Source organism: Ischnura elegans, chromosome 11 (genome assembly GCF_921293095.1).
Source record: "Ischnura elegans chromosome 11, ioIscEleg1.1, whole genome shotgun sequence".
NCBI lineage: Eukaryota > Metazoa > Arthropoda > Insecta > Odonata > Coenagrionidae > Ischnura > Ischnura elegans.
Genome location: NC_060256.1, coordinates 54,299,524 through 54,317,212, shown reverse-complemented (window position 1 = coordinate 54,317,212; position 17,689 = coordinate 54,299,524). Strand labels below are relative to the sequence as shown.

At 38.2% G+C, this 17,689-nt stretch overlaps 1 protein-coding gene across 4 annotated transcripts in view; it reads right to left on the bottom strand.

The window, feature by feature from the left end:
• Positions 1–17,689, bottom strand: part of LOC124167720 (myosin-VIIa) — a 255,992-nt gene that overhangs the window by 105,983 nt on the left and 132,320 nt on the right. For all 4 annotated transcript variants that reach the window (XM_046545727.1, XM_046545729.1, XM_046545728.1 and 1 more), the window contains exon 2: positions 13,818–13,862. In XM_046545727.1, the coding sequence (XP_046401683.1) occupies positions 13,818–13,835 (18 nt within the window). In that variant the 5' untranslated portion in view covers positions 13,836–13,862. The remainder of the gene's footprint in view (positions 1–13,817; positions 13,863–17,689) is intronic.

The following is a 17,689-nucleotide window of genomic DNA, read 5'->3' as shown; positions in this document are numbered from 1 at the left end:
ACGACCGTGACAACGGCTGTGAGCAAGATTGCCACAAGATTCCTTCGCATTTACTCACTGAGACAGGCAGCTCAAACATTGACGACAGACTGAAGAAAAAGGTGCAGGAGCAGTGGTGTCATGGTGCCGGAACGCTGTTCCGGCAATGCTCAACAAAATACATAGCATTGAAATAACCTTTTTATCAATTTTGTTGCCTCAAAATTTCTAATATATACATTCGTAATCAAATCAAAAAATGTAATAAAATGATGTACAGTAAATGATGACTAGTAATAAAAAAACACACAGAGTAATATTTCACTTATAAAGAAAGTTAAGAAAAGTGCGTTCCGGCACTGATAATTTTGCCATGACATCACTGTGCAGGTCGGATAGATAAGTGCACTGTACTCCAAGGTAAAGACTTTATCAGAGTAATGAGGAGGCTATTTGTACTATAAAGGAAGAGCGTGCGTAAGGATCAGTCACTCAGGGTATCACACCGAAAGTTCCTTTGATACCCTGGTAGAAAAGTGGAAAGAACAGGCAAGAAAAGAGCTCACCATGAAAAGAGCCACAGATACGTGAATTTTAAACATTCGAGGCAGGGAGGCTACCTCCTTTCGGTGAGAAATCTTGGACCACGAGGTCTATACCGGGATTTGAACCCAGGATCCTTCGATCGATACGTAATCGCATTATTCACTACATTCCCACACTTCCAAAGAGCTACGAGCTCTTATAGTGTGCTACACTTCAAATAATGAAACGAATACGCTTCATCTCACAGATAATACTATAAAGAATGTGGATTACTACTAAACTAGTATTTTTCTTTCATAATCTCGGTAGAAAAATTCCACACGGTAAAACCTAAATCAATTGTTTATAATTTTTTTAATTTGGCAAATGATAAGTAAGTTAAGCAACACATCAACACCATCATTTTAGCCTTTAATGCTCCCAGCGGAATTACAGATCTGAAGTTATATGCCTTAACTAATTCACATACAAAATGTGTATTTACTGTTACTTTAAAAAAACTTCTAAAATTTAAGAAGCTGGCATTGAAACTAAATATGAAGCCCACAGGATAAATTTTCCTTTCTCAATCCCCAGTCCTACACAACACAATTAACTCTCTTAGAATACTTAAAAGATCGCAGTGATAACACCACAACATGAAATAGCACTATTTCTTCCTCATTTACATTAAAAAACATATGCTATGATTTGAAAGAATGTCATAAACACAAGACCTCAACCCGAGATATTGTAAGTGATATTAAACTCAATTCCAATGAGTATGGAGAAGTATCAAGATTTTGCTCAAAGAGAGAAAAGGAGACGGAAGAGTTAAAATAAATCTTTTCCGAGGAAAATTTCCAGGCGTGAATAAACCGCTGGCTTGCATTGTTCCGAGCCCAACCTGGATACGGGCCAAGTGAAAACGAAATTAAAAATAGCTAAAAATGTATACGCAACGAGGACTTCACCATTTCTCCCTATGGAATATTTCCTTCCATTCTTTTTCCCCTGTTATTTCGAGGGAGGAAAAAATACCTTTTCCCACACACAAAGAGAGCGAATCCTATTAAGGAGTTCTGAAAAGAATGCGGAATAGAGAGCCACTACCTGATGCCAAATTCGCGTATGCACGGTTATTAAAAATGACGCTCCTGCACGAAAATATTAGTTGGCTTCCGATCATCTACCGATGCCTGACAGAGGGTCATTGTCTTCCGGATAATAACTACATGCGCTCAGGGAAGCCAGAGAAATAGGAATAATAAAGACTCTCATTTTCAACGAAGGGATTAGTAAAAATAATATTTCTACCGGAAGGAGCTCTATTGTTGGACATACAAGTGAGAAAGGGGTCGCAATTAGATCCGAAATCGCAATCGATAGAAAGGCATAGAGATATTGAAGGCAGTGACATCATGGAAAAATTGGCAGTGCCGAAACGCACTTCCCTTAATTTTTTTTACAAGTGAAATATTACTCTGTGTGTTATCTCATTACATGTTATTATTTTCAATTTATTACAAAAACTTTGTTTTGGTTGTGAATGTAAATATTATATAATTTTGAGGCACCAAAATTAATAAGTATATTATTTGACTGTCATGTCTTTTTTAACCAGTGCCGGGGCGGCGTTCCGGCACCATGGCACATCAGATTGAAGGTAAACATAAGTTTTCATTAAAGTATTTTACCGATTATGGAATGTTTCCATGGAGTACTTGAGAGACGGGACAACTTAGTTGACCACATTATGAGATATGTTGGTCTGATGAAGACAATCGTAGAATGGGATGGAAGAAGGACAAGGGACGGCCCCGAATGAGTTACATAGGACAGGTTGTAAAGGGTGAAAAAGAGATGAAATACGTCGCTATGAAAAGGCTAGCGGATAGGAGAGAGGAATGGAGAATTGCGTCATACCAATCCAATGACTGTTGACCAATGATGATGATGATGATAAAACGTTATTTACACTAAGTTTACGATTAATTCATTCATATTTAAATGTGGAGTTCCACTACGTAAAGCCTAACAGCATAAATTCAATGTCAAGCATGCAAGGAATTGGTGGTTTGAGGCATGACTTGGTGAAATTGCTTCATTTTAAATAAAACTTTGTAAATTTCACATGTGATTTTACTAACGACCAGTTTCGTCGCTGTTCGACATCGTCAGGATGTCTCACTGGGTTCAAATACAACCCGGCATCCAACCATGCCAGTTATTTCCTCAGTGAGCACCATAGGTACTTACATCGGAGTGTCTCTAGAGAGGGCCTCTAGTGTGCACGGGTGAAGGGCACTCTTATATCAGCACGTTCGAAAGCGGAGAAAGTAACCTTGGGCTTCCAACGAAAGTGAAGTTGTCCCGGGAAGCGGCCGACAACGCCGCAATGGGCGATGGAACAAATGATATGCGCACGTGAATACTAATTCCGGGGAAGACGTCCTTGCAAGGCAACGCGCGAAGTGAATCGAGTCACGCGGAGCAATACGTGCACGCTTAGTGACGGCTTCCGCAGGCCTTACCAACCCTACCTAGAAAATGACCAAGGGGACTACAAAGAAGGGGCCGATTCCATTCCACACGGGAAAAAAAATTTCGTTAGAACTATCGAATTCCGATGAAATTTATCGAACTTTTTGGTTCATATGGCACATTGAAAAATTTAATAACAATTACCAAACCAGTTGGATAAATTCTATCAAACTGGCTTGGTAATTGTTACCGAACTGGCCACAGCAGTTCGATAAAAACTACCAAAATCAAAATAATTGTAGAGTTTGATAATTTTTTCCAAACAAGCAAGCACCTTCGTAAAATTAATTATCACTTCGTTAAATATTACCAAACTCTAAATCGCACTGAATTAATTCAGTTATTTTTACCTAACTCTTTCGTACAATTGACCAAATTATGAAATATCAAAATGTATGATGAAATAAATCAAGAGCGTTTGGTAAAATAAATCAAGTGCTTCATAATTTACATCAAAGTTTAAGTATATTTAATAAAAATACTCCCTATCACACCAGTTTGATAGTTTTAATCAAATCTTTTTTTCCGTGCATAGAGGGCTGATTTCTGTTGCCACTTCGGTCGCATTTCAATCAGTTCTCAAAAATGCCAGCGGCGCGGTAATGAGCGCAATACGATCCACTTTTTCTATAGATATAAAAGAGGAAGTCTGTTTGTCTGTCGGGCATGCGTTTTCATGCGGTGGCACGGATAGCCGCCAAAGTTTTTATATAGGTGCATCTCTTTCTCCCAAACTCCACAGTGCTACTTTCGGTTGCGTCCGACGCGTCGTTTTCTCATTACCATTTGTTACGTCACGTCATACTACTTCAGTGGTTGGATATCCTACCGGGTAGGCACACCTCTCACTCGCTCAAAGGGAGTTTGTGACTCAAATAATACTACTCATGTCTAATAATCCTCTCGGTGCGAATCTTTTTTCTTGGGTATGAGTTCAAAAACGTTTTTGATCTGCACACTTGGATAAAATGAAGAGAGTATAGCTAAGTTTTATTCTTCCCTGACAGTTTTGGCTAAGAGCTTGATTGAAACATTGAGTTTAATACAAGGTAATCACTTCATTTTCATTGAATACGGACGTTTCGCAGAAGCAGAAGCGTCAGGTCCACAATGAAATCTGCAATGAAGATGTTGCATTACTTCCGTTCAACTTGTCTTTTTTCGGGACGAATTACTCGTTTAATTATTTGGCACTAAGCCCTAAGACACATTTTAATAGAAATAATAATGTCCTCTTCAGCGGTCAAACGCTTTTTTTTTACGTATTTTAAAGTATTTTTATATCATCATTCACAGATTTTACTGATTGATGAATACATCATGTTTGAGTGTGTGAAGCTTCTGGAAATAAATACGACAACATTTTCCATTATTTACGTCAGAGCAAGTTTTTTTTTTAAATAAAGGGTTTTTGTGCAAATGCGAAGAACTTGATCAAGTTCTTGAGTTCATGTGCAAAGTAAATTAAACCTTACAAGAAGACATGGAAACCTGAGTAACCTAGTACTTATGGATTAAAAAGAAGTGATCTTTATAAAAAAGAGAAATAAATGGCGAGAAAGAGCACACTAAAGGTGCTGGTCATGGCAGGAGAAGAAATGAATGCGTTGGAAGAAAGCCAAGTTTGAGAGGGATGAGCGTCTCGGAATACGAAAGAGGGAGGAATGGATAGCTGAAAGATCATGAACAAAGATGGAATAATCGATTTCGATTATGATCGATAAACCCATTTCAGTAGTCATAGATCTAGGAAATCGAGATCGAGCCTTGATCTTCGAAGTTCGATTAAAACTCGATTTTTAAACTTCGATCTTGGCCATTTTGTTTAGCGTCACCGCCTGCCTATGATAATTTCATCCGTCCCATGTGAAAGACATTTCTCTAAGGCCGGTAAAATTAGAAAGGCACGCCCTCAATAATCAAGAAAGCATCTCAACCACTTGATATTTCTTATCAATTTTAAATAAACCGCAATCGTCCCAAACAATTTACGTCCGTGCACTTGTAAATTTTTACTTCTAATAAGTCGATCATGTATTTTAAGTGGATTAATTTAACTTATCAAATGCGTATTTTGATTATTTTTCGAATGGATATATAACCTGTTTTTGTACAAGCTTTTATTTATAGAAGAACCGTGAATTTTTTCGATTAATTGATCTTTTGCTTCAAGCTTCGATTTGCATTCTAAAGCCGAGCCTTTCATTCCGATTCAAAATCGATTGCTCGAAGAATCGATTTCGACCGGCATTTCTTCATCGCTATACGAGTTATCAACTGGAACTCTAATGCAGTCACCAGATCACGGAAATTGAGAAGCAACTTTCAAGTTTTTTTTATTATTTTAATTTTGCGATAAGATTTGTCGAACGAGTAAGATTTTTCCCCAACTTATATTTACCTTCCGCCCACCGATTTCTTTTAATTGATTGCGTTCTTGGTTCTGAGTGTACGACCCCATTGCCGTATTCAATTATTTTCCATGCTTGTCTTTCGCAATCGTACGTCATGACTACTGACGGAAAAATGTCGGTCAAAATAAGTGTTGCAGATTCCTCCGGAAACACACTATATAATCGCATGGATCTTCTAAGGTTGTTTTTTATGAAAGGCCTCCATGAAATAATTTTTCTATGGTTTGTTTGGGGATTATGGTTGCTCACTAGATAGAACAGTTTCTCACCGAAGGGTCACGCATTCCAGCTCTTCGTAGGACACTTCCTTCCAATAATCCTTAAGGTGGCCCACGGGAGGGAACTACTCCTACCATGAATTTGTAAATCACACGCCAGTGACTTAGTCTGATGTGCTCTCGACACTCCTTAGTCCATATCAACCTTTAGATAGAAACACTAAGAGATCAAACGTTTTATTCATCATCATAAGTATAAAATGCTATTGATTTATTTATAAAAAAATACTCTTCTGCATCTATTTAATACCCTGCGAGCGACCTCAATGGTTTTTAGCAGGAAGTGATCAATTACCAGCATGCAAGATTCCCACAAGCAGACCGCACGGTCATAAAAATAGTACGCATACTAACAAATTATACCTCCACAATCATGCAGAGGCAAGACTAGCGTTATAAATACCAGGGAAATTCAGAATCATACATTAGGGAATACATAAGCTGGTAAATTACACTACCCGTCGACTAACCCATTTGTTAGTCTTAACGCTGCCGTTATGGTCTCCTATCGAACGCGGGAAAAACGACATTCTGAACCCATACTGTAATCACTAAAATCATACTATAAACGAAAGTTTTCCGTGTGAGAGAAGACATCATCATTGGAATCTCTCTGAAACTCCTTCATAAGGCAAGAGCGTGGTGAGGCAGGTGATGAGTAGTGCGTTGGGTCATTGTAGGGGAAGGAGGGATAAGTCACACCGGAGTGGAAATGAATGCATGAAGGAGGAGGCAGCGAGGGAAGGGAAGGAGTGGTGAGTTCACCCGGATACGCCTCCTGCGCTGGCCTTGCGGTCACACGTCGGGAGGTCATTACAAGAGGAAGGGGTGCGTTGGTCCAGTAGAGATGATAGAAGGTTATGGGACAACTGGAGGTTACAGTGGTGGGAGATATTTAGACGGAAGATGCCCTATAGAAGACAATAGGTGCTTAGTGGCGGCAGTGGCGCAACTATGGGGATGGGACTAGAGGGGATGGAACCACCTCCCAAAGCTTCAGAGAAATTATTTTATTCATTAATTCATTATTTAAAAATGTTACGGAATGAAAAACAATGTTCATTAAAAAAACCCGAGGGCCGGAGATATACACTTTGAAACATTCAAAACAATTATATTCTTTACCCTTCAAAATGACAAATAGAAACATAACAATAATGAAAAAAAGATGGCAAATTTTAACTTATTAGTCAGCCTTGTCTTGCCTCCAGTCCCGCCGAACAACTTGAGCACACTTGGAGGTGATGGGGCAGTTGGAGCACTACGTGTTTTCACCGAGAGTTTCACGCACTCGACTGACGAGGAGCTGACGACTGACTGAGGCGCACACACACAAAAAAATAGAACATAAAAAAACTACGCCCTCCGGTGGCAGTTACGGCAACTAAAACACGCCTTGTTTACGGAACAAAAACTATTGTCTAGTTTTGAAATTTAATAACTGCATCTGCTTAAAGTTACATATTTAGTGCCAAAATGATGTTAAATGTATATCCAAGCATGCCATTTTTCAAAAATTTTCCGGGACCCCCTTTGCCTGCGGGGAAGGAGATGGTTCGCCACCCCACGCCATCCCATCCCCCCCAAAGCATATCCCTAGTTATGCCTAAAAGTGGCGGGACATAATGACGCGCACAGGGTATTTATACTTCTACTACCGCAGATTATCCTGCGAGCCACATCTATGGTGATTGGCAGAGAGTGACCAATGACCAGAACTCAACAGGATCAAAATATATTCCCAGTAGCTATAGATTCATTCACAGAATGGGCTCGCTCAATACTTTTATTTAACCAAAGAGTGTGTTTCATAAAGAATCAGCAATACTTCAGGAAATGGTAGGAGAGATAATTCTAAACATTTTCTGTCCTTACCCGAACCAAGCTCCATGCTTGGCATTTTTAAGGACATTAAAAAAATGAAGGTCGGACGAATATCTCTCAAAATGGATGAGATTGCGCAATCGTATTATTGATACTCGCTCAAAGCTAGCACGCATTAAATAAAATGTCGAAAAGGCTTAACACCAAAGAAAAAAACATTTTAATGGTAGCTATTAAGTGCATCCAAAAAAATCTTTTGCGTTGCCATAGCAACTAAGGAATTACGACTCAATGTTTAAAAATGCTTAAAATTGTATCCCAAATCACCTCCTGAAGCATTGTAGATTACTCCTGAAACACCCAGTCAATTCCGAAGTCATTGGAAAGTTTCACTTCACAATCCTATGGTACTTAAAAATCTACTCTTAAACTAAAAACGTAAATAAATGAACTGCTTTGATGGATATAAAATGCCGCACTGTAATATCATAGCTTTAGTATTTCCTATAGTAGCATAATCGCTACGAATAGCAGGTAAAAATAATCATCATTGGGAAGCATTATTTTGAATTTTAAAATACATCTATTATTCTATTCACTTAACAGTCCGACACCGGATAGAGCAAGAAAAGTATTTTTAAAGTTTGGACCAGATTCGCTGTATTTTTAGCTCAGTGCACAGCGCTTCGGTCGAGAAGAAATTACTTATTCCATCAGTTTGACTTTCTACTGGGAAACGGAAAGCGTCTCCTCATCGGAGAACGTGACATGAGAACGTCGGAGAAACCCTTATTTATCGTGCATATTAATCACTACTAATGAAAGCACACATACAGGTATAAATTTTTTGCTAATACATTGCCTGAATTTCGTACGCGATTCACTTCACATTGTCCAAATGCGCCCAACTTTTAACACGAGCGCTAACATGGGCAACCAAATATTAATGAATCCCTTTCCACAATAAAACGACACTAAAGACATTGGAATCCTAACTTATAATGCATATTGGCAATAAAAAAACTTAGGGAAATTTATTTCCCAATAGAGAGATTACAAAATTCATTTTGAGCTAAAAAAGAATAAAATCACTATCTTTGAGATTTAAAATAACTTCGTTTCAAATATAGATAAGAAAACAGCTCTATTTCACTAATGCTTCATCATCAAAATATATCAAATATGCCTTACAAATCTGAAATTTTTATTTGAGTTTTCCTATGATATTAGCAGTGTTTTTTTTACTTTCTTACGGTAATATGTAACCTATCACCGTGAGAATAAAAGCTTTCATAAGATCAGTATTTCCTTAGAGTCCTATTTTACAAATTAATAGTCTCAAGCACCTAAGTGAATGATCATTGACTTCATGTGTCTACCTTAGTAACGTTTAAATAATTTTCGTACCTTGAAAATAGCGAACAATGGTCGAGAAAATGGTCGGAAAATACAAAGTAATGGATTAAAAGACCTGGCGTGCATTCTGGAGGTCCGGGTTTGGTTCCTGGTTAAGACAAATGACTTTCTTTCAGTGGAATATTCGCACTTACGTGCACATGAAGTTACGGAGGATACCAGCACTTATCACTGACAACCAATGCAATAAATATTGCGATGATACGCATTTACAGGTAGTGGTGGTAAATAATTTCAGCGCTAGCTCGGGTAAATGTTAAATCACTAAATCATACGTAATTGTCACCTAAACGAAATGAACCAATACGGTGGCGAGAAAAATCTGGTAACTGCTTCTACTTTCAGAGGGTGCATAATTGCGGAGGGTGCACCAGCTTTCCAGTTTCAACGTACATAAAATTAGTTATAAATACTAAATATCAAAATAAATACCACCATTTCGATGATTACTAACGCCAAGAGTAATTGAGGAATTATAAATACTACTCCATAAGTAGGGAATCAATAAATAAATAAATAAATCTTTATTTATCAGTAGGTGCTTTAAGTAGCAAGCGTTAAATTATTTACTAACTTAGCTAAAATTACCAGTGGAGATTATTAAGAAATGTACCACATGAAGGGGATTATAAGAGGCTTGAAACCTACACAACTACCAATTTATTGCGCAATTCCTCCTAGTTTTTCTTTGACCATTAAATAGTCAGTGGTGGACTAGTCCATGCATTTCTCAGAAAGCTTAAACCGAGCATAATTTCCATTCCAGACTAAATGAGGGCGCGAGAGACCGCATCAATTAGGCAATAACAATTCCTCAGGTGCGGCTGCGAACAATTACGAGGATCGTGATGGGAAGAATTCCATGATCACGGGGCGAGAGAGTACCTACCTACACTCCTCATCGAAGCCCTGCCCTTAGAAAGCGCTAATTGGTTCCGCGAAAATGATTGGAAACTGTAAGACTCAGACAAGGGCAGCCAATGGGTGCAAAAACGTTGGAAGATTAGCAGATCGATTACAAGAAAATGCCTCAGGATTTCACCTACGGACGAGACTTCATTTGAGGCATTCACCAATAGATATAGGCGTATGTAAGATAAGTAATGATTCAAAAAATAATAAATAGGACAGAATGGATACTAAAATACATAAGGAGCTTATGCAGCATTTGAGCTGCAAATGAGCTATAGAAGTCCTTTTTCCCCGAGCAATCAAGGACTTGAATAGCTGCTAAGACGTTAGCTGTTAGTCAAATAAAAATAACGCACTCTATCATCTATTTGCTTTTTTTTAAGGAGGTCGTATCATAACCCCCCTGCCAAGCATCAATGAATGCGGCTTGCGCGGTAGTGCGTTGAAGTAACTGGAGAATCAACGCCAGGATAACTTGTTAACTAATGTTTTCACCAGGGATGGAATTCGCAATGAAACAATCATTTGGCTTAACCGGGAGTCGAACTTGGATATCCCGAATGGCGATAAATACCATTTACACAAGGCAACTCATAGAATACCTAACCCGAATATGAGAGATCTGGGTTCGAATCCTGGTAAAGCCAAATGCTTTTATAATGGCGTATTCCATCCTTAGTGCATACTCGCACACCCGTGCGCGCGACTGACTACACATTTACTTGTTTCATGCAGTGCATTTTAACACTCAGTTGCAGTATTGTTGTATAAGTGCAATACATACTAACCTTATTCATTTCATGTAAGACACTTTCACAAATAATTTCATTGGCGCTACTTGAATAATTATGCACCAGACCAATTAATTATACATTTCATTAATTACTGAACAAACAGAGTATCAATCGTGAAATCGATTAAAGATGACTTACTTCTTTTTAGTAGACAGTTTTATGCCTCTCTACGGAAAAATTCTGTTTTTAATGTTATCGGTAAAATCATAGAGAAATTTGAGATTTTCTTTATGATTTTACTTTCCAAAGCCAGAACGCCATTTAAAGTTTTTGTAGTAAAGTTTTAAGCTCCAGAGTCACGCCCTGTTGAGTAGAGATAATTTTCTGTTCTTAAGGCTCCGGTGATTTTATTAATCCTGATTTTTTTTAAACATATGGTTTCAGTTTAAATCTAGATTTAAGCTCCAATGAGAAGTTTTCTCTATTTCAGGAAACAACGAGAAACCTAATGATGGACTACTGCTGATTCTTCATTTACATCAACATTCTAACCCTGCATACCGTTTGAATGGGAGTGTGATGGGGTTGTTATGACAACAGCTGTTTATCAAAAAAGAAAACAGAAGAAAGGGCACGTTGTTTTTATTCAGCTAACATCTATCGTCCTTAAATATATTCTAGTCCTTGATTGATCGGGGGATAAGGACTTCTAACACTTATCCGTACGGAGAAGTAACTTAGTCTATTGTTCCTCTCAAACAAAGGGACACATTTAGTTTTTAAGATATTTAAGAATATTTGAATAATTTCACTGAATTTTTCGAACAATGTAAGTAAGCTTAGCACGTAGGTTCTGAGTCGCTCGCGAATCCGAGCTTACTAAATGTAAAAGCAGGGTAAAGTTTTCTATTCGTTAGCAGCAGCTTTTGACGAAACCTTTCTCAGTGCGAATAGATAACCTGCACGGAGGCCTAACGATTGCCCTAAATAGACCGAGGTAAAATTCAACAAAAAAAATATCTCGGCTCCCACACGAGCATCGCCATCGTCGCGAAATAAGAGAAATCGAAGATGATCTGGCGATGATCGATCGGTACTCGTTCGAGATGTCTCGACCAATGGTCCATGAAACACGCCAGCATAAGGCCGTTTACCTCGGGTCAGACAAAAAATATACAATGCTCTATAGCCTTAATTCAGGGGCGAGCAAAGTCAGTGACTGAAAAAAAAGAGTGCACAGAGTGACTTGCAAGGAAGACGAAGTCATCCAACGGTCAGGACTGCCGAAGGAGGCTTTGGATTACCTCCGAGGCCACGAACCCAATGGACCGAAGTCGTCTTGGTTTGCCGAGCATCTAGTAGGCGAAGATAGAGAGCCCATAGACAAGGGCACAAATAGACACACCGGATATTCAACACCTGCTCAGAGGAGGTACCTCGAAAAGTCAGTATAGTACAGTCGGTGTGGTACATGGAGGATTCGGCCAACGGCCGAGATCAAATGGCTAAAACTTTCGCGGTCCATGTTCGTCAATTTTATGAAATCAATGGTTGGCAAGGTTACTTGGTAAAATCTTGAAATAATAGATAAAAATTAACCTTTGTTGTATTCCACACACTTTTATTAAAACACTCGACCGGTACCGACCTTTCCAGGTAATAATCAAGAGGATCAGTGGTGTAACTATGCGGGGGGCATGACGGGATAAATCCCCCTCCAAAGCCTCAGACAAATAAAAATATTATTTAAATATATAGTCTAGTTTTCACATATAATAAATGCATCTTCTTAAAGTTTAATATTAAGCGCCAAAATGACGTAAAATGTATTTCCAGGCATGTCATTTTACAAAAGTTTCCCCGGAACCCCTGTAACCTGGGGGAGGGGGGTCGCCACCCCAGGCCACCTCCCCTTCCCAAAGAATACGCCTAATTACGCAACTGAAGTGGATAATGACCTGGAAAGGTCGAAATAGACAGACCTCGCGAAAAATACTGAAGAAATATGGAATTTAAATGAAATTTCTAAAAAACATGACAAAGTGGAAACTCAATGAGTAATATTTCGACGCCTGCCGCGTGAATGACTGTGAAATATGCATGAAATGCTATGAGAAAAATTTCTCCCGAAACGGGAATTGAACCACGGATCGTTACAATTGGTATAATTGCCATGGGAAGTCCTGGATACCTAGATAGGGTAGTGGTCTGTGCAGAGGGTCTGTGCAAAGCTAAAGGTCCATGGTTCGATTCCAAGTCCAAGGAAATCCAGTTCCTGTTAACGATAGAGCACAGTGAGATGGACACATTTTTTAAGTCTAGACCAAAACTACACTTTTTCTGATTTAAGAACTTAACGATTGGATTCCTTCGCTTGAGTTACTGAACCGCGGGGATTTGTGATCTCCTCGGATGATTTGCGATTTCCAGGTCGCAGAGAAACGCCCACATAAAAACATTTGCGGCATATTCACTTTGAAATAAGGGGGTTAACAGTTTTTGTAAGATTCCAACGATCATAAACAAGGTAGGATGTGTACAGAAAAGATATCGGGTTTGAAAAGTTCTTTTTTTTCTTTTGGCACACGTGAAGCGTTGAAGATTACACGTTTCCTTCTCCCGCACCAAACGAGTTGTTATAAAAGTCATAAAAAAGATATCAAGTTAGATTTCGAACTAGGACTCCGTGAGCTTAACGTCGAAGGAATTATTTGGAGCATTTGTCGCTCAGAACCATACAATGAGTACTTGCTGGTAATAACGGATATAGGCTATATAGAATTTTGCCTATGGTTCACCTTCGTCGCGTGGTAGGTTACTATTGGGTCTTTGGACAGAAGCTACATTAAAAGAGTGGGTTTTGAGGCATCAAAGATTCGATACTTCATCTTATGATGCCGGAAGTGCATGCATTCAAATGTAAAACAGGTACTTATCTCATAAAATTTACTGAGTTGGAACAAGGCCAATTTGGAATCACGGAACCAACAGAGCTATGAGTGGAGCTCAGAGACTTCAATGGGAAGGAAAGGATATAAATAATTACTATTCTGCCATTTATCAAATGATTTTCGCAGAGGCTTTAAGGTGAGGAACATTCAAGGAGGTCGAAGCTGTGAGTAACAAAAATCGAGAAAGAATACAAATGGAGACAAATCGAGAGAAAAAATAATGGAAGGATACCAACTCACCCTAGTTACGATCACCATGGCTGCGTCGGGGGCTGTGCCTTATGCCTGTGGAATAAAAAGAGAAAAATCATTAATATTACACATATAAATTCAAATAAATATATAAGAGAAAAATTTACGTTTCATAAACGAAAAGTATTGCAAAACGGTGTATTGTTTCATTTTAATGAACATCACCAGCCTTCATCTCTTGAATTAACATCTCAATATCAATTAAACGAAAAGACATGAATACTTATTTCCTGAACGATGAGGTGCCCTAAGTTCAAAAATTCATTCACCTGGAAATATCTTTCTCCGACATACCGACAAGGGAAATTAAATTTTATTGCTTCTACACTTATTCTCCTTAGGACGTGCAATAGTATTGTCGTCATAAATGACTGATCTACTTTGTAGTAAAATATATTCAAACCCGTTATACTAGCTTTCTTACTACAGATAGTAGCCAGTGGCGAAGCGAGGGGGGATTTCCGGGGGGTTTTGGACCCCCCCCTGATGAAAACACAATTACTTTTCTTCATAAAAGAAAATAAAATATAAAAAAATCAAGAGTTTACAAAAGGTTTCCTTGACAAATGAAGTTTTTTAGATTATGAAAAGTGTTAAAATTAGTTTAAAATCCTCTACTTGGTATCCTGTTTTCCAAAACTTTACCTTCGTGGTTTTGGACCCCCCCGAACGAAATTCCGGGGTAACCCACTGGTAGTGGCCAACAGAAAAATTATAAACCCGTTCTCCAAACTAATAGAAATAGTAATTCGGTTTTGACAAAATATACGCAACGCATGCTTCATTATAATAAGTCATATCGACTCAAGTTTTGGTGTTTCGTACTGTTTTCAAGGTCTACTGATCTCTTGATGGTCGATTACCGTGAAAATTAAATATAGACATGAAATCTAGGAATTGAAATGGTAAAATGACTCCATTTTTAGATGACATATTCCGCTTCCTCCAAAACTGTCATTACGAACGGTGGACTTGAAGTAGATAACCCCTACTTAAAAGACAATTCAAGAAAAATCTCGATTCCACCTCAGTTTGTCCTCATAAATTGCAAGATAATAAAAAAATCGTGAAAAACAATGGGAAGAGAGACATTGCTTGGGGTAATTCGGCTCACAATCGAAGCGGAAAGGCCCGTACCAAAGAAAACAGAGCATAACTGCCCATGAACAAGTAAATCGCAATGCTGTTATTTCTCATCCGTGAGTCGCCTCAGGAGGGACCTCTACTGGATCGACATCACGGTCATGAAAACTCAAAGAAAAACGCTAGGAAATAAAACATTACATCTACATACTCTCCTGCAAATCACCTCAATAAGCGTATGGCAGGGGTTGTTCAGACAACGGTCGTTAATAAAACAGCAATAGTAAAAAAGAAAAGGAGATGGGCTACCTAGGATTTATTTCTTTTATTCTTATGTTGTTCGGAGGAAAGACGAATTCCTACATCCACGCATTGGTTAGAATAACTCTCTTTAACTTATCATTTCTATTGAATCTAGAAACATCCTGAACTTCTAAGATGATTTTAAGTAAAATAAAAGGAGTTATTTATTAGGCTCAGATGAGTAAGAGAGAAGCTTAATTACTGATTTATACTTGAAAATGCGAACTGAAAAATTATTAAAACATACGATTTGAAATTAACGATCCTTGGAGGTGTATTAACTTTTATCGCCCTTGCGGTCCAAAAAGGGACCATCTGATGTTTTCGTTTATGCGGTCCCTTTAGGGACCACTGAGACACACTTCGTTTAAAATCGGCTTATAATGAGTTTCGCCGCAGGAGAGTTAGCTGGAGAGCTGCTCGTATTTTAAACCTATGCCATATAAATGCCCGGCCATTCAGTGATACATCAGGGAGTTAAAGCCGTCCTTTAAAGGTTAAAACAAAATATTCGTGCATATTTAGAAAATCTATTTAAATTGAAAATAATAAGATGCAGCTTTTTTATAGAATACCAACTGCAGCAAAATTATAGGCATACTTTTTTCATTGGAGGAATTTATTTATAAGTACCATCAAATTAAAAATGGGCACTCCGACATTAAATTTAGATTTAAATAGATTATGATAAGCACACATAAAATTCTACCACCACAAAGTATAAATAAATATAAATAAACTTCCTTCGGTCTTTATCGCTTTCGGCAGATTTGGGCATTTTCCAGTTTTCGCAAGAAGAGATAAATACTTACGACAGGGATTTTATCGCCGCGTCCCCTAGCAAATTGGCTTCGTATTAGTGGAAAATTACTTCAGTGAAAAAGCCTTGGATCAACTTTCCTATGGTTTCGGCTGAAACTTCCCCAATAATTTCACCTTTAAGTCTCGAAACAGGTTAAATGCGACAAATGCGGGCACCCTCATGAGAACAACCCCATCTAAATCTCACGGCCTTGTGTTCTATGCCTCCGAATAAGACTGCTGCTCATTTAATCACCACATGCGTACGTATACTATGATTATTTTCTTAGTCTCTCACCAACAATTATAATCACCTTTTTGTGTAATAGAATGGGGATCAGTAACCGATCTGACTGAGCTATTATTGTTTGCGGGATTTTAATAAATTATTATATTTCTCATAAGCCTATTTGTATACTGTGAAGGCTCGCCAAAATGCAATAGCAACAAAATTTCACGTAAAGGTATTTTATGAATTAGTCCACTCCAGCGAAAGTTATTTCAACATAAATACCGGTTACGTGAAAGAGAATAATATATTTATCGCTAGATTGTTCGTAGACTTAAAAAAAATCGTCCATCATATTTACTTTAACGCCGCGAGGATTCTGGTTGCAAAAAATAAACATTCGGATATGAAAATACGATCTGAGACATCCTTGCAGTGTCCTCTTCAAGAACGCTGATTTAAATACTTACTCAAATCGAAATTACTAAAGGCATTACCTTGACGGACATTTCCAAGGTGCAATATTTTCAACAATACTTTGAATATAAAGGATTTATTATGATACTTTACGGATGAAGCAACGGCAATAATCATGGATTATTACGTAAAATAATAACTGTCATACGCTTTTGACTAATTGACCTCCATTTGAAGTTGGCTTAATGGCTGTAAATTTAAAATTTCAGTCAGAAGGAAATATAGATGTCGACGGCTTTCGGGAGCAGCTGCGTATTCCGCTTTGTCACGCGTGCCGTCGGCATCAATGAATCTCGCTGCGAAAGCCTACGTTCCAAGAAGGAACGATATGTATGTAACTTCCCGAAACTTCAGAATTAGTTCGATTGTTTCACTAGACCAACACAAGAATGAATCCCAGATAAAACTATACCAATTAAAAACCATACCAAAACTATAAATTTTACCAATAATATCTCCATCTTAAATTGGAAGAATCTGACTATAGTAATTTTCACGCGTAACTTATTTTCGACAACTTGCGAATACTATATCTTTAATATGATTTCGAAAACTTACAGGTAATACTCACTAACAAGTTTGAGTCTTTATATAGCAATAATCATATATTTCACTGTCTTTTCCAGTTTTTTTTACTGCAAATGCAACGGATTAGTTCAGGTAAATATAGCCAGCATTAGCCGGAATGAAGTTTTCGCACATGCATGGGAAAATAAAAAGAGCATCCCAAACAACCTAGAAGTTAATACTGTAGGTATCTAAATCTTCGATGACCTTCGCCAGATGGCAGCAACATCGCCAATGCCACAACCCGCCCTCTTCCCCCGAGCTTACGACTTATTTCCTCCCAGTGTTTATCTTGCAATTCGCACCACAGTCATGAGCGCGTGGAAGGTGATGAGGAAAGGGAAGATATTTGGAGCGGTGACGTGACTCAGCCGATTTGGAGAGCCTTCCGTATGTCTCG